The 18,240-nt window shown below is 38.4% G+C and overlaps 1 protein-coding gene across 1 annotated transcript; it reads left to right on the forward strand.

Annotated features, from left to right (window-relative positions):
• Nucleotides 1-8,837: 8,837 nt before the first annotated feature.
• Ing2 (inhibitor of growth family member 2) lies at nucleotides 8,838-15,821 on the forward strand. Its single transcript, XM_076853687.1, has 2 exons — nucleotides 8,838-9,162; nucleotides 13,735-15,821. Exons 1-2 carry the CDS (start codon nucleotides 8,991-8,993, stop codon nucleotides 14,403-14,405), a joined length of 843 nt encoding a protein of 280 aa, XP_076709802.1. The 5' UTR covers nucleotides 8,838-8,990; the 3' UTR covers nucleotides 14,406-15,821.
• The last annotated feature ends 2,419 nt before the right edge of the window (nucleotides 15,822-18,240 follow it).

Below are 18,240 nucleotides of genomic sequence, written 5' to 3' on the forward strand. Positions count from 1 at the left end.
CCTGAGGAACTTTCAGGAACCATTTGTAACATTCAATTACAAATTCTTCAATTGAAGAATCAATGAGGAAATTTCCAGAATTTGACCTGCAGGTACAAATTATTTAATAACTCCAAAATGTTTCCCAGGCCCAAAATGCCTAGATTAATTCCTAAAGTGGGAAGTCCTCAAAAGTTTCTAATTCACCAATTGTGATATTTCTTGGTTTTAATCTTGTATACTACGTGTGTAATTAGAATGCTGACATGAAAAGCACAACCTTATTAACAATAGAACAGAAAAATTGAATGTAAATATTGAGTTATCTGCTTTTATACCCCTTTCCTAGTAGGTAGTTTATGCATGCATTTTGTAACTCCAGAATGTGCAGAAAGTTCTTTGCTTCTTTTATATTTAAAACAAAGTTTAAATTTTGTTAAAAAAAATACATATCAAAAAAATCAAATGTGCAAAAAAAAAGTATAAAACAAGTATCTAGATATCACTGGACTACTCTTCCACAGATAGTTTACCTGAATACAAAATTAACATTATTTAAGAACTAATAACATCCTGTAAAGAAGTTAAGATCAACTGAATAGCCAGGCAAGGTGACACAGGTCTATAATCCCTGCCAATCTGGGAGGCTGAGGCAGAAGGATAGCAAGTTCAAAGCTAGGCTCAGAAATTTAGTGAGGCCTTAAGCAACTTAGGGAGAACTTGTCTCAAAAAAAAAAAAAAAAAAAAAAGGGCTCAGTGGTTAAGTGCCCCTGGATTCAATCCCTGACACCAAAAAAGATCAACTGAACAATCTGTTCCTGCAAGTCAAATTCAAGTTTACTTTTTTAGTGGTTTTAGTTTTGAGAAAACTTTCATTTTACCTTCCTAATATATAAACATTATTTCCAGATACACTGCAGCCTATTATTGTCAATGCTTCAAGCCTACTAGCTATCTACTAGCTATTGTTTCCTTTTCTTCTTCTTCCTGAGACAGGGTCTTCTTTTGTTGCCCCATGTGGCCTCAAAATGCTGAGCTTAAATGATCTTCCTGCCTTAGCCTCCAGAGTAGCTGGTCATGCCCCATTAATCCAATCAGCATACCTTGGCTCCTGAATTCTCCTCATGGTACCAAACCTTATGGTGGATAATAGGAACCAATGCAAAGAAGGCTGGCCATTCCCAGAAATGCATTCACCACAATTGCCAATCAACATGAGTCTTTCTTTGAAGGGTATTTTTCCCCCAACAAAATGGCAATATTTCTCTGAAAATGTAGCTTTATTATCTATTCGTATAGTTTGTAGAAGTCACAAGAAAGTAGTTACTACTATTAATGGAATTTCTATCTGTTCAATGGTTGACATCTACAATTTCTGTCACAAAGTATGAAAACATTACTTTGGCCTTCATCCAATGCAGTCTGGCGGTCCAGGTCATTTCTTGCAAAATGACAAGTCCTATTTTAGCTATGGAATCAAGTATCAATGCAGCTGTGCTTCACAGAGGGAAGTATGGGTTATTGGTATTGTAGATACTACCATCATTGTTGGCATATGTTCTGCACAAATTATGCTGCCTGTTTTGCATTGCTGGTCAAATTTGTGAATGGTGTGATCAATTTGGAAATAATGCTTTCAATTTCTCTTTTACTGCATAGATCAGAACAATTTCCTGCATACTAATATGATGTTTTGATTTTTGGTTTCAGTATATTTTAGTACAAATAACCAGAGACAGATTCTTCAATTGAATACATGAGAGACAAATTGTTCAATTGCTATGGTAGTCATTAGGTTTTTCTGATATCTGAAACAACATGCTAATTTTCAGCCAAAGACTTGGGTTAGATAGGCTATTGGTCTAACCCTGTATTACAACTATTATTTTTTGTTATGTAAAAAATGTATCACAAGTAGTCTCCAAAAATAAAATTTATAAATCTCTGTCCCTAAAGTTTTAATTATCATGTTTTACCACCACCATTAATGATCATTTCTTTTCTTTATTTTATTTTTTTGGTGAGGGGGTACCAGGGATAGAACCCAGGAGCACTTGATCACTGAGCCATATCTCCAGCCCTATTTTGTATTTTGTTTAGAGACAAGGGTCTCACTGAGTTGTTTAGTGCCTCACTTTTGTGGAGACTGGCTTTGAACTCAACTTCCTCCTGCCTCAGCCTCTGGAGCTGCTGGGACACAGGTGTGCACCACTGTGCCCGGCCATTTCCTTATTTGATTCTGTATTCCCCCTAATATAAAGATGTTTAGCTTCTAAAATTTTCCAAATAAAATTCCTCCTCACATTTTTATATCTTTCTTTCTTTTTTTGAAATCTAATTCTAGTACTTACTTTAGCCAGATACTAGAAGAAAACATCTCTATTGTCACTTTAGGTACTTCTTCAAAGTCCTTTCTCTGAAGACATCATTTCTGTGACTAAAAGATATCATGCTGAAGTATCTCTAATATACACTATAGTTAGAATAAGTAAAAGAAACTACACCTAGACAGCAGTTAAACAATGAAGAATACTACCTGTTTTCTGAAGGTAACAACTGAGAAAAAAGAAGTTGGATAAAATGTTTGTATTAAATGAATATTTCCATTTCCAAAACTTAGATCTGCTTACTTATAAAACTGGCACATTTAAAACTACTTAATGTAGCAAAATAAGTTGTAAACACAGTTTTCCAGTAACAAATATGTTGTGCAAAGTGAGATACTAGTTTCATGTATAGGAGAGAGTCAGAGAATGTCAATTTATGGAAATAAATTAGACAGCAATTAAAAAAATCTGTTACCCATTAAAAATAAATCAATATTCACCAAAATGCTAGATTAACCATGTCAAGAGCAATTAATGTAGCAATAGCTCCAATAAAGCCTCATTAAATAATCAATTAGAATTAATTATTCCTCTTTTTCCCCATGCTGAAGATTGAACCCAAGGATTCACACATGCTAGGCACATGGTCAATTACTAAGCTGCACTCTCTGTACCCCAGTTAGAATTATTTATAAGGAACAAAAGACCAGGTGCAGTGTCACACACCTGTAATCCCTGCAACTTGGAAGTCTAAAGCATGTGGATCCAAATTTGAGGACAGCCTGGGCAATTCAGAGAGACCCTGTCTTAAAAAATCAAAAGGGCTGGGGATGGAGCTCAGTGGTTGGTACCCTTTGGTTCAATCCCTAGTACCAAAAAAAAAAAAAAGATCAAAATATCAAGCAAGGAGCACCTGGCCAATAGCATTAATTTCATTTTAAAAAGATGTTATTAACCCTGGTTTAAAAAATAGTATAAATTATATGTGACTTCTAGTACTTTTTATTTTGATTATTTTGAACATTATTGTTCAGGAAATTCTAATTTTCCTTTAGAAGTGATTTTGTTTAATTTGCTGCAAGTCTTCACAGAAAAAAAAAATCATTTTATTTTATAATATCCCAAGTTCTTAATTTTCTTTCTATGGGCACTTTTCTTTTTAATAATGACTACCAGCCAGAAAATAAGATTAATTTTTGTTTTACTGTTTGATTTTTTAGATGGATTTCTACTAATTTATGAATTATTTGTGATGCTAAGCAAGTTACTTCTCTAGGCCCCAATAGTATCCCCTGTTAAAAGCTGGTCTGTAAGTGATCTATGATAGTGATCCTCAACCTCCTCCCCATCTCTATATAATGACAGTTATGCAGCATCAGGTGCTCACCCAGCTACTCAGTGAGGCTGCCTGTTGCCTGCTCTCCCTTCCTTTGGAGAATCATTAATCTCAGATTTTTGGCAGTAAAAAAGTCATCAGTGAATCTCTTGCAGTGATCATGAAATTAAGAATTACCATCAGAAATTGTGCAACCCTTAGATGCATTTTTTTCTTTCTTGAACCTCTTATTTATTGAGCACTGTGCAGAGCTCTTATACACCAGAGTGTTCTGAAACAACAATAAAAAATAAGCATCAAAAGAACAACCAAACAACAACAACAACAAAAATCAACCATCTTTCTGTAAAAAAAAAAAAAGTATCATAAAGAAAAAATGAAAGTTATACTACTATGGCTTTCAATACATTATCTCTTTCATTTCCATTTGATGAGATTAATAGGAAAACTGTTGTACAACATAGTATGAGTAACATCTCACAGGCATTGTGCTGAGCTTTATTTCAAGCTTTCAAAGAAGAGGTCAAAGCTTTAGTTTACATCTATTTGACTACTCAGATTGTAGGCAATTGTTGGGTTTACTGACTACTTGCAAAAACATTTAATGTAAAATAGCCCATTAGGAGGATAGAGGGTTATCTAGAAGGACAATGTGTTGACATCTTAAAAAAAAAAAAAAAATATATATATATATATATATAATTTGCATCTATATTAACAACTATTTATTTTTGGACAAACTTTAAAGTTTCACAGGCAAATTGAGACCACAATTTCAATTTTGAACAGATAGTATAAATCTCTCTTCTGTAAATTTTAAACCTTTCCTTTGCTTTTAGGAAACATAACTGCATAATTCAAACTCCTTCAATACTGTGACCTAGTTCCCCCTCTTGATGTTATAAACGGCTCATGTAACTATGGTAACCATCTAGGGAAAATTGAATGTTTTCTGGTCAGCATTATGCAAAGTATACCATATGTGTTATTTTTTCCATGATAACCAAGGAGATAATATGCTTGGTTTTTCCCTGGCTATGTAAGTACGATATTTTATTATACTGAATTTACTCCTTGCAACAGTCCTAGTCACTCACAGTTCCTTCATTAAATGTTTGAGGATCATCTCTTGCTGCTAGTAGTTACTCTAAATGCTGAACAGTGCATAACATAAAGTAGTAGGATAAATTATATACACCAATTTAAAACCTGTGCTATCACATAAAGTACACATATAGGCTGACATTGCTTAGATTTCTAATATTACACTAGAAAATCTGATATTTTCTATATTTTAATCTTTAGTCATAGCCAAAGTGATTCCCTAAAGCAAAAAATGGAATTACATCTTATAGGTATAATTAGATATTTAAAAAGTTATCTGGAGTTTTGGTAATTTTTATTTATCTTCTTTAAATGTCTATTTTAATTAACTAGTGTGTATTACCTGTAGTTATATAATAATGCGATTAAAATGCTTTAAAACTGAACTCAGTAGAGATATATACTATTAATTAGTATTTTTTTTTTAGTTGCTTTCTGTACAATGAATTGATTTAAAGTTTTCAGTCTTTTTCAGGATAATTTAAAGTGGGCTTTACTAAACTTCTAGAAAAAATTACACTTCAAAGAAACTACTAGATTATTAAGTATTTACTCATATTAGGTACAATTAAATATCTATAGTGGGGTATCAATTGTGACCTTTTGAGGATTTCATTTAAAGTGATTTTTTCATCTTCCCATATTCATAAGTGCCTTTCAACTACCCGTATAGCTTCCTTAGAAAAAACATTTCTATCTGCTTCACTGGATTAAACAGGGAATTAATTGCCTCTTCCTGGTTTAGAAAAGGCCTTACTAACCAAATGAATGTGTTGGACTTGTCCGGGCTGTTTTAAACAAAAGGGAAATCTAACAATTTGAATTGTTCTGGATATTAAATGATAGTAAAAAAATTATGAGAGTAGGATAAAGGCATCATATGTTTAAAAAATTATTGTATTTTATTCTGCTTACATTTAAAGTTATTTACAGGTAAAATTATAATAATTACTTATAGTACAGAATTACTTAGTACAGAAGAGTTAAGGAAAGTGAAGGGTTACAGATTAAATAATATAGCCATATGTAGAAATGTTAATGCTAGGTGAATGGTATATAATACTTTTTTGTTTGAAAATTTCTATCATGAAAAGTTTCTAAAAAACATTGAACAGTAGAAGAAAGAAAAGGATTTCAAATTTAATTGGCCCAACTTGCAGAAACTGAATTTTCTCAGGAGGTATTCTTAGGAATGTTTCAGACTACTTACTAGTTTGTTTTTAATCGGTTTGAAGTTGTTGCTCTTCCTTTCATATCATATAAATGAGAGATACAAGGGATAGATTTGGGACTTCTTCAAGTAATTGATTTAGAAACTAAAGGTAATCCCAGACACTATTTGGGAATACCAGATTATCTCAGGTTTGCTTTAAGAGTAGAAAATATATTGAAGAACAAATAAAATGCCTTTTGTTTAGTCACAGGATGAAATATCATCAAATGTTGAAGAGAATTGGGGATTTCTAAATTTTTTATTTAGGATAATCAGTAAGCCCTATATGAAAAGGCCCCCAATTTCCAATAAAGTGATTACTAAGAAAAGGACACTGATAAATAAAGAAGATAGAGTTTAGGAATAGAGCTGAGTGTTTCCCCAACTATGTGGGTGCTCCTCTCAGAGGCTGCTTTAATAAGCATTGATATATATATTTATATTCATATAATATAAATAAATGAAAGCATGGCAAGAATAAGCCTTATATTAGCCTTTATAAATATCAATAGAAGTACGTCCAAAATAATTCATTCACACATGTATTATCACATCGTACTGTTTTATAGATTTACACTAGTGCCAGTTAAAATGCCATTGTTTGGATTTTTTTTTTCTTTGCTTCTTTCAGACTGTTCAACAGGATTATAAAAGATGAAAATAATGCTATAAAAGGTCTCCTATCCCATACTGATCCTTGCTTTGTTTTGTCTTGCATTATGTTCCAGGAAGGAGTACTCTATAGATATTCTGCATCACTGCTTTTTCTCATTTATAGTTTCTAAGTGTCATATCTGCCTGCAGATCACTTCAAGTAGAGTAAAATTAATAGGGGATTCAGTGTCTAAACTCAATCAACAAATAACAAGGCATCTTTCATTATTTTACTCCTTCAATAAAGACTAGCTAATTCAAATTTGTGGGGGGGGAAGCAGTAGGTTTACATAAAAATCAATAACATTTAGTTCTTAACAATGACTGATTTTTTTTTTTTTTTTTTTTTTTTTTTGGACAAGACTAAACTGCTTAATCTAAGAATTTAAAGAATGACAACGAAACCATTCCCAAATGATTCTCAGAATTCACGGCTCCCTGGCTTGATTCAAGTGGTCAGAACCTCTTAATGTCGGGGGATCTTAGATGATCTCCCAGTCCTCTGCAATACTGCTGTAGTTCAAGAAGACATCGATTTCCCTGGAGTGCTTTATTTTAGCCTGAAATTTTAAAAATTTCCTCTAGGTCAAGGTCTAGATTTCGATGCACATCAACGGCTACTCTGCGGGTGCACCACCACTGCAAACTAATCATATAAAAAATGGAAATTTATCACCCCTCACCACCATATTTTCTTTTTAACTCCAAGATACTGATCACAATACGGTTTGTTTACATAAGCGTGCCATTAAAATTCTCTTTGTATGCGTTCTATTTAAACTCATTTTTTTTTCAAAAATACACATTGAATGTACTTAAAGTTCGTCCGTAATTGATATCAGCCTGGCGTTTCATTTACACTTCACAGAAATTAAGCCCTCATAATCGCTCACAGCGATAAGAAAGGCCACGGTCTGATTACCGATGAGGTATTTATTTCCGTCTCCCTTACCCCGCGAACCCCTCCAATCGTTAGTCCCAGGGAAAAAATGAGTAAAAAGGGAAGGATGGTGGTGCCCCCCCTCCCCCTCTGCCAGTGAGCCCTCACCGAGGTTTAATGCTTAAACGTTCCAACCCCTTCAGAGTTTTTTTTTTAAAGGGTACTGTTGGACAAACACGTGTGCAAGACAGACGCAGTCCTGCACCCCTTCTTCACATACAGGAGACTCTTGAGAAGGGGACAAGTGGACAAACCCTGTAAGCCACCACGGAGCCGGGAAAAGGCGGAAGCACGCCGAGGCCCGCAGCGAACCTGAAAGCCGGGCGTTTAAAAGATAAAGAAAACACAGGGGGCCAAAGGGAGCGCCGCCTACCTCCCCGAACAGGCCCCCCGGTGCTCGGCGAGCCCGAAGGCGGCGGCGGGAGGAGGGACCGAGCCCCGCGGAGCGCTGAGACGCCGGCCGCGAGCTGTGGCTCGGCGGGAACTCGCCGCCGCGCATGTCGGGAGCTGAGCCCCGCTGCACGCTGGGTCCAGTAGTTCCCGCAAGCCTCACTCCGGGTTGTAGCGAAAAGTAGCCGCCCGCTGCTCCTTTTAAGGTTCGCAAGGGGCCGCGCTTGATCCTCCTAATGGGAAAAAAAATCGGTAATACCGGGCCAAGTGAGCTAGCCCAAGGTTCCGCCTCCGCGTGGGAAGGGCAGAAACAAGAAGCTGGCCACCTTCCCTCTCAAGTCCCATTCAGACATGGGATGAAGAGGCAGGCCCAGCCGTGCTTCCCCTTTAAGGGGGGCGGGGCGCAGCCTGCCGTTTGGCCACCCTCCGCACCCTCCCCCCCAGCCGAGAGATGACAGACCAATCGCTCGGGTGGCGGAGGGAAGGCGGGAGAATGCGAACCCTTCGGTAGGGCGGTAGGGGCGGGCCCCTAGCCTTATTAGGCGTGAGTCCTGCGCAGGCGCAGACGCGACCGCAGGCGGAGGGGCGGGGGCAGTCCAGTGAGAGACTCTCCGACAGGCACGGAGGGTGATTGGGAGTAGAGGGGGCAGCGAGGGGCTTGTCATGGGGATCCGAGCTACTAGACGGCATTGGTAGCATCTGGGGACTCGGAAAGGGGCAGGAAGTGTCATCTCCCGGGACCCCGACGCCAGCTCGGCTGGGGGTATCCCCGCTGCTCTAGACCTGGGAAGGGAGGGGGGAAGGAGGGAGCCCTGATCTCGCCCCGCCCCTGGGCTTGTTACCGCGGGGGCGGGGAGTGAGGGCTTCTTTGGGGGGGAGTGGAGATCGGGGGATTCGGCTGTGCCCTCTCGAGCGGCTGCCAGCGTCCCTGCGGCGCCGGGCTGCGGAGCGAAGGAGCCGCGGCGGCCGTGGCTGTTGCATGTGTGGCTGCTGGATGCGGAGGCGGCGGCGGCGGCGGCGGCGAGGAGCAGCAGCAGCGGCGGCAGGATGTTAGGGCAGCAGCAGCAGCAACTGTACTCGTCGGCCGCGCTCCTGACCGGGGAGCGGAGCCGGCTCCTCACCTGCTACGTGCAGGACTACCTTGAGTGTGTAGAGTCACTGCCCCACGACATGCAGAGGAACGTGTCTGTGCTGCGAGAGCTGGACAACAAATATCAAGGTAGGGGGCCGCGGGGCTGCCTGCGCGGGTCCTCCCCCACCCGGATCCGCTGGCCTCTGGCACGGTGGCCCGGAGTCTGCCTTGGGAAGTGCCACTTTCTCTACCGTGACAGTTCTCCCGAGTGCACAGAGGGGTTCTACTGTGTGGGACGGGGAGAAGGGACTGGAGACGGGGTTCGCGGCCCTCCCTTTTCCCGCTGCGGTCGGCGAGGACTTCTGTGGGGTCTCGGGTGGGGGTGGGGGCCGCTCGTCAGACCCGCTGCAGACCCAGCGGCTGCAGCTGCTGTGGAGGGGAATCAGCCATTTTAATCAAGCATTTGTTCCGGTGCTCACCGGCCGGGTGCCGCACACCCTCCCACTCCGGCGACTGAGGGGCCGCCGGGCGGGGACTGAGCAGTGAGCGCCGGGCCCTGGCCGGGCTCCCGCTGATCAGCGGGGCCTGGTTTTCCCTACCCCTACGGCCCCCCACCCCCTGAGAGCAGATGCATTGGAACGTGCTGGGGGGAGGGGGCGAGAGAGGGCGGCGAAGGCGTACTCGGAGAGGTCCCTCCCTCCCGGCTCCAGCTCGCGGCTGGGCTCTGGAGTGGAGCACTCAGTTCCCCGCTCCCGCCCGGGGGAAAGTTCCGGGCCGTCCGAGGCCGCAGCCTTTTCCCAGCTCTTTCTGACAAATGGTTAAAGAGGAGGGGTCCCCCGCAGGGAAAGGTGGAGAGGGGTGTGTGTGTGGCGGGGAGGGCCCCCGATGTCTGTGGGCGGGGCCCGTGGGCATGACGTAGGACCTGGGAGGGGCGCGAACGCGCGCGCTCCCGCTGGCCTCGAACATGGCTGGTGGCTAGAGGGGCGGACGATGCTGACTGCTTAGGAGAGATCCGGGCCGTGAGAGGCATTAGTTGGGCCCTAACAGTTAGTCAGCGGGGCTGGCGATGTGTTTGTTGTGATGTTTCGTTTTTCTTTTTGCCACCCAATGAATCGACGGGGACGCTGCTACTGGGACCATCGCTGACCCTGGCTCCTCGTAGGTTCCGGGCCAGGTGTCACTTCCGGGCCCCTGAAGGAAGTGGGTTGGTTGGCTGGGCAACCGCTTTGGCGTCTCTTCACTTCTGGGTTCCTCCTCTGCCAAATTTTGAGTGATGAGGAAAAAACCATCGTTTATGGTCGAAAAAGTTAGTACAGGGAATTAACCTTTCTTACAGATAGTGTCTATCAACAGCCCTTCACCTGCAACTAGCAGGGAGACGTTTAAGTGGTAGATGTTTTGCATTAGTAACCCTGAATCAAGGAGTATTCAAACCTAATGTGGAAATAGCCAGACGGACCTTAAAGATAACTTCGTGGACCCATTCTGTTTTTCTGGACACTTCACTAATCCTGTGACTTAAGGAATCCACCTCTGTGGTGACAGGTGTTTTTTTTTTGTTTTTTTTTTGTTTTTTTTTTTTTTTGGTCTATGGCATGTTGGAGCATTTAAGTGTCTCAATATGTAAATTTGTCTTCTGAATTCGTGCGATTGTTGGAGGAATACTGATTGCTTATAGTATGCCTGTTGCTGCACTAGGCCTAGAACTTATGAAGTAAAACTCATTTTACAGATAAATTAAAATTTACAAAGTGACCAGATCGAGATTATTTTTTTCCAAAGCTGGCTAGAACCCATCCTTCTTTTTGGACTTTAACTTTTTTTTTTGTTTTGTTTTTTAAATCAAAGCGGTTCAATACTATTTTCTACAGTTATGGAGGACAAGCATGAATGGAAACCTAAAAAGGAGACATGTGTTTGAGAGTTTACTGGGTGCGGTGGTGCACACCTACAATCTCAGCGACTTGGGAGGCTGAGGGAGGAGGATTGCAAAGTTCAAGACTAGCCTCCGCAACTTAGTGAGGTCCTAAGCAACTTAGACCCTATCTCAACATAAGAAAATTTTAAAAGGCTAGGGATGTAGCTCAGTGGTTAAAGCGTCTCTGGGTTCAATCCCCAGTATCAAAAAATTAAAAATAAATTGTATTTCTTTTTTAAAAATTTCTTAAAAATAAAATGGGTTAGGATGGTACCCTTTTGCTCAATCCCCAATACATCCTCCCCCCAAAACCCCTCAAATTGAACATTTTTAGTTTTTTGGATAGTAGCACTGATATTTGTAAAGCTTGCACGTTTTTACATTTCTTTAAGCACATGTTTACCCTTCACAAAAGTTATGCTATTTTCAGTTGGGGAGGGACACTATTTAAATTTGTTGACAGGGATCTCTGCTATCTGATCATGTATGATTGTCATAAGTTGCTCTTATGAGTAATATAGTAGGGCTTACAAATTGGGAGATAAAAATCTGAGGATTTTTATTAAGATTGTGATGAATTTCAAGATTAATTTTAAAAGAGTGATACACATGGTTGCTCAACTTTCAAAGTTTTGTTTATATACTTTGGCAAATGTTATTGGTTCAGGTTTTTTTTTTTTAAATTTTGGCTAGTTCTTAAGTATTTCCTGGTTTAGAATATAATACAGCAATTTTTAGTTATGTAAATTATAGGCAACTTATAGAATTTCTCCACCACCTATTTGAGACACTGTCAAAAATTACCAAAGGCCCCATCAAATCGAGAAATAAGAAAACATTTTCACAATTGAATGAAGTATTTATTATGGGATTTGATTATTAGAGAACCTTTATTATTGTTCTAGTAGTCTCATTCATAATTTCTTAATAATAACCTTTTAACTAAAATTTAATATTTAATTTCAAGTGCCTTTTGTACAGCCTGTAGAAAGTGCTTAAATTATTGGGTCACACAGATCTGGCAAAGTTCAAAGTCTGGGGTTCTTTCCTCTTGAATTTTATTTATCACATGTAGAAGTGATGACCTCCTTGTGGGTTTGTTGTGGAGATTAAATAAGAAAATATTTACCACACAAAAGAAGCTGAGTCAATGTTAATTTCCTTTCTTGTCTAAGTAAGAGGTCTTTAAAATGTGAATTTTTATCTCATGTACAATATCATTATGCAAGTATGATATGTAATTAGCTCCTAATTATTAGATATAGATATTTGAAATGAGGCAATGAGGCTTACCGTTTTTTTTTTAAAAAAATTTTGTTTTGTTATAGTTGGACAAAATACCTTTATTTTATTTTTATGTGGTGCTGAGGATGGAACCCAGTGCCACGCATGTGCTAGGCAAGTGCTCTACCACTAAGCCACAACCCCAGCCCCAGGCTTACCTTTTTTTTTTTTTGTCTGACAGGAAAATAATTTTCTTATTTTTCCTGTAGGGAAATTGCATTCTTAGGAAATTCACTTGCATGCCTAACTGAGTAAATGGAATAGTTATGAACTGTTTTGAAAAATATGGTATACAGGAATGAGTACCCTCAACTCTAGTGACACTTTGTTACGAGTCTTGGGTTAAACATTGTCCATCAAGTATTACTAGCTGAAGTTTTCAGGGAGGAGCTAATTTATAATGTTTAATATTTGTTTTGTGTAATCTTACTTATAGACAGTTCCAGTGTATTTATTTTATTTACTATTTCTGTTCTTTCTATTAATATTGGAATATAAAACAATGGTAGGTATGTAGTGATAATAATAATAATTGGATTATAAAATAGTGGTATGTCATGTGGTATGATAAATTAATGTTTATTTCTCCACTTCTGCTAGGATAGAACTGTTTCTGATAGCAGTTATATCTGGTTAATATTGTTACAATAAGAAATTGAACAGATTTGAATACAACTAGTCTAAGTAAATTTTTGGTGACCTCTGAAACTATACAGATTTTTGCATACCTTCTAGTGACTCAGCCATTTTATTTGATTTAAATAAGTGTCCCACTTGCTATACAACTAAATCAGCAGTTCTAAAAGCTTAGAACCAACTGCTGAGTTATCTACAAAGGCAGAGTGATCTAGTGCTGACTTACTGTAATTTTGTTGTGGCTTGGTCAGTTGATGCCAGAAACAGTGGACCTTCTCTGGAATAGTTTTGATTTGTAGAATTTTTTATGTGATGCTTCAATTAAAAAGCCATTAAAACAAAGAGATGAAAGTCTAAAAATTTCCGATGTCTTCTCTGTTTAATAATATCCAAGGATATGATATGAAAAGGAAGGTACCCTGTTTTTCTGGAATTATGTAGCAAGTCATTGATTGAATTATAAATCCTGTAAATTCAATTGAGTTGTAATCTGTAACCTACTTCTGGAATTTCAGGTTTTATGGATAGATCTAGTAAATTTTTATATAGGGTTGTGTTCTGAAGTTCAAATGAAGTGTAGGCAATAAGGTACTATGTAGATTCTAATGTCATACAGTACTCCTATCTATTTAAAACATTTTTGATTACTAGAGACACATCTCTTATCCTTTTAGATGTAGATTAATAACATTAAATTTTTATGTTCTGATTTGATTTCTTCTAAGTATACTTTCATATTGGATAACAAAGTCTTGTATGGAGAATGTTTTTGAATGTGTACATACTATAGAGGAGTGGGATTTCATGCCTTAAGTTCTAATTTTCAAGTATTATATGTGTTAATATTCACTAATGTTCTCCTTTTTCTTTTCCCTTTTTAGAAACATTAAAGGAAATTGATGATGTCTATGAAAAATATAAGAAAGAAGATGATTCAAACCAGAAAAAACGCCTACAGCAGCATCTCCAGAGAGCATTAATCAATAGTCAAGAATTAGGAGATGAAAAAATTCAGATTGTCACACAAATGCTCGAATTGGTGGAAAATCGAGCAAGACAAATGGAGTTACATTCACAGTGTCTTCAAGATCCTGCTGAAAATGAACGAGCATCAGATAAAGCAAAAATGGATTCTAGCCAGCCAGAAAGATCTTCAAGAAGACCCCGCAGGCAGAGAACCAGTGAAAGCCGTGATTTATGTCACATGACAAATGGGATTGAAGACTGTGATGATCAGCCACCTAAAGAAAAGAAATCGAAGTCAGCCAAGAAAAAGAAACGCTCAAAGGCCAAGCAGGAAAGGGAAGCCTCACCTGTTGAGTTTGCAATAGATCCCAATGAACCTACATACTGTTTGTGTAACCAAGTGTCTTATGGGGAAATGATAGGATGTGACAATGAACAGTGTCCAATTGAATGGTTTCACTTTTCATGTGTTTCACTTACCTATAAACCAAAGGGGAAATGGTATTGCCCAAAGTGCAGGGGAGATAATGAGAAAACAATGGACAAAAGTACTGAAAAGACAAAAAAAGAGAGAAGATCGAGGTAGTAAAGGCCATCCATATTTTAAAGGGTTATTTGTCTTTTATATAATTCGTTTACTTTCAGAAAATGTTTTAGGGTAAATGCATAAGACTATGCAATAATTTTTAATCATTAGTATTAATGGTGTATTAAAAGTTGTTGTACTTTGTCTGTGACCTTAATTTTCTGCACTAAATTACCAAATATTTTAAACCAGGTAGTCTTCAGATCACCTGATAAAAGGAGCAGGGAACAGGGAGAGAGTGGTGTGAGCATTATAAAAACTTCACAAACCATGACTATTTCATTTTCACTTAAAATTCCAATGCTACTTTTTTGGGTAAACACAAAAGATTTGCTAGTATTTTAGTTCCATGTGCTCAAAGATTTTTTAGATATAGTTGGATTTCTCTGTAAGCATCAAATTATCTTGGGTAATTTAGAATATGAACACTATCCCATTGAGAGCTTCTTTTTCAGCCCCATTTGTTCATACACTTACTAATCTCTAGTTTTCCAGAAATTTAAGGAACTAGAGATGAGAGTATTTTGGGATTCCATGTGGAATAATGTGCTCTTATTAGAGTATTTGCTGCTGTATTTTCCTTAGTAGCATTTTGATACACTGTCAGTAGCCCATTTGTAAATGCCTTGCTGCTTCTTCAAAATAGATACATTTAACCTAGTGTTTAATAAGGAAGTTGTTTAATGTTTTGTTTGTTTTTATTGGGACAGGTAAGAGTAGTCAGGGTACCAAAAATGCTGCTGTTGGCTCATATTGGCAAAATTTGGGTTAATGTAGTATCATGGTTCAAGGTTGAACAATTTAAAAAATGCATTATAATATTTTCTATGTTACCCACTACTGGAATGCTTAGCCACAGGCCTATCTGGGAAAAGGGCATATATACCAGTCTTTAAATATTGCCGTTCTGTCAAACAGTTGTTTTAAATAGTTTTGCTAGGGGCTATAGTTCATTTCTGTCCCAGTTAGTGATTATACATTATTTTAAATAATAGTGTATTTACCTTCTTAACTTTCTGGTATTGGTGCTGTTTGATGTTTTCATGTTTAATGAACTAATTTCATTATAACAATGCAATTAATAATGTATTTGTAAATTGAATTTTCCAAGATTCTAGTATTTTAAGAGTAAGCATCTTGATGGATATATGTCCATGTGTTTGGAGCAGTTTTTGGTTGGGGGGGACAGGAAATTGATTAGTCCTTTAAATCTGTGTAACATACTTTTTATTCCTCATTTCTTCCCAATCTGATGATCTTGATTCTTTTTGATTAACATGTGAAAAATCCTGTCTGCTTGTTTGGAAAAAAAATTGATTTTTTTCTCTTCTAGTTCTCCTGTGTGACTTTTAGGCATGCCATTTCACCTCATCTGAATGTCAGGTCATTCACTTATAAAATGAGTTAGTTTAAATATCTCCATGTTCTTTTGAAATCTATAGTGTTTGCACAGTAGTGAAGGATTTAAATAATGAAATGAGTTATTTTTCTCTTTCATTAATGTTCTCCATTCTTAGTTATGAACAAGAGTTTAAAGGTGAGCTTAGAGATATACAAATGCAAAATATTTGATTAGGTTCTATACTAAGGGTATTTTAATTGATGACTAGAACCAGTTGATTATCTTACTTACTAAGCAAGAAATATTAGACAGTATGATTAAGAATTTCTTTTATTGTAACTTTGTCAAGTTGTAAACAAACCCTTTACTGCAGAATACAGCATTTTTATGGCCTCATTACCAGAGTGGAACTATTTAAATTAAATACCAGTATGAGAAAATCTCCCAAAAGCCTTCAGATGTAACTTATATAGAAGTCACCACTTTTAGGACTAGGGATATACCTCAGCAGTAGAGTGCTTGCCTAGCATTCATGAGGCCCTGGGTTCAATTCCCAGTTCCACACCAAAAAAAAACGCAATTTTTTCATACATTAATTTGCCTCAGCATATAAGCAGAAACAGACAAACAAAACAAAAAAAAATCCTTCCTAATAAAAATGGCCAAGTTTGGATTCGACTTTTAATAGGAAAACAAGCATGGAAAATCCTGGAAGGTGTGATCTCTTTTAAGATCTAATATTTGAAACAGTGTTCATGAATTTCATTTTGTTTTCTGTACCACGTGGGAAGTAGAAGACTTAAGTTTGCTTAACATATTTGGGATTTCTTTTGTTAAGTAGTCTAGAATTCAAAGTGACTTTACAACCAGTGGTGCCCAAACTTACCTCACATGAAATTACCTCAGGAGCTTCAAAAATACTAATCCCTGTGTTCCAACCCCAGCAATTGTGATCTACATTGGTGGGGTTGCATTTGGAATGTGGTTTAAGCATTAGAATTTTTGAAAGATTACCATTCTAATTACAGAAAAGTTTTGGAACCAGTGCCCCATTTTGAAAATTTCAGCCTATTGATGAAAACTGATGATGAATTCTCAACATCCAGATTTATTACACAGTTGTGATATAAAAAGAAAAAGCCCTTGCTCATGGATGATACATTCTAGTGGAAGAGTCAGATGTAGTTAATGTCAGCAACTGTTTTTAAAGTGTTAAAGTAAATCAGAGTAAAAGGAAAGGGGGTGGTGAGTATTAATTGTGGTGATTAAAGGTTTCTAAGGAAGTAACCAGAGCTGAGAATAGAAATAAGGAAGGGAGGCAGAAAGGGAGGAGCAAAGCAAGCTTGTTGATTTGATTAAAACAGAGCAATAGAGCAGTGTGAAAGGGGCTAGAAAATGTAGGACAAGCCTGGGTCTGATTTATATTTTAAGATCACTAGGTACTGTGTACAGAATTTGTTGTAGGTGGCATATAGGGAAATTGAGGAGACTCAAGTCTTTGCACCAAAAATGTTAGTGGCTAACCAGGGTGGCTACCGTGGGAATGGTGCTAGTGGTAGGTGCCAGTCTGTGTTTTATTTTGTTTTTTTGTTTTGTTTTATGTGGGGCTGAGGATCGAACCCAGTGCCTCATGCATGCTAGGCAAATGCTCTACCACTGAGCTACAACCCCAGCCCCTCCAGTCTCTGTTTTATAGGCACAAACAAAAGGACTTAGATCTAGGAATGGGAAAGCAAAGTGATGACAAGGGTGACTCTTGGGTTTTTGGCCAGAGGGAAAATGTTAAAATTTGTTTTGTACTTAGGGTCAGATGGCTTTTAGATTTCTAGGGGAATCCAGTACAGAGCCCTGTATGTGACAAGTTGGGGAAAGGGACAGGAAATTAACATTTGGGGATTTAGTCTATGAATGGAGTTTGAAGTCATGTAACTGATGGTGCTTCTCCAATTTTTGTATGTCTGAGTTGCCTCAACATGTTAAAATATGACTTCCTATTCAGTAGTCTGGTGTGAGGCCTGAGATTCTGCATTTCTATCAAGCTCCTCTGCAACACTAATGCTGCTGTTAAGGAATCAGATTTTGTGTAGCCAAGTAGATACAGATGAGGGAAGAGTCAGCCCTAAGGTGCTCCAGCATATGAATTAGGGAGGAACCTGTAAAGGAGCCTTCTGAGAGCTCCCAGTGAGATAAACCAGAAAATGGTATATCAGAAACAGAGAAGAAAGTGTTTCAGGAAGGGAGTCAAGAACTTTTTCCAATAAGATAAGCACTGAGAATTAACCACTAAATTGTTGAGTTTAATAAGCTGCAAATTATGGGGATGAAAGCCTGCTTGGAGAAGGTTGTGAGCAGGAAAGGATAAAGTAGTGAGAGCAACTACTGTATAGACAGCAAGTTTTGTAAAAGGTTGTAATGATGTTTTTCACTTATTCAAATGGTTATTTTGTACCTATTTGCAAGGCATTGTCTTAGGTAATGGGGATAAGCAGTGAC

This window comes from Callospermophilus lateralis, chromosome 4 (genome assembly GCF_048772815.1).
Source record: "Callospermophilus lateralis isolate mCalLat2 chromosome 4, mCalLat2.hap1, whole genome shotgun sequence".
Classification (NCBI taxonomy): Eukaryota; Metazoa; Chordata; class Mammalia; order Rodentia; family Sciuridae; genus Callospermophilus; species Callospermophilus lateralis.

Coding starts and splice junctions, on each gene's coding strand:
- Ing2 (XM_076853687.1), top strand. CDS start 8,991: ATGTTAGGGCAGCAGCAGCAGCAACTGTACTCGTCGGCCGCGCTCCTG. Junction 9,163..13,734: donor GCTGGACAACAAATATCAAG/GTAGGGGGCCGC, acceptor TTCCCTTTTTAG/AAACATTAAAGGAAATTGAT.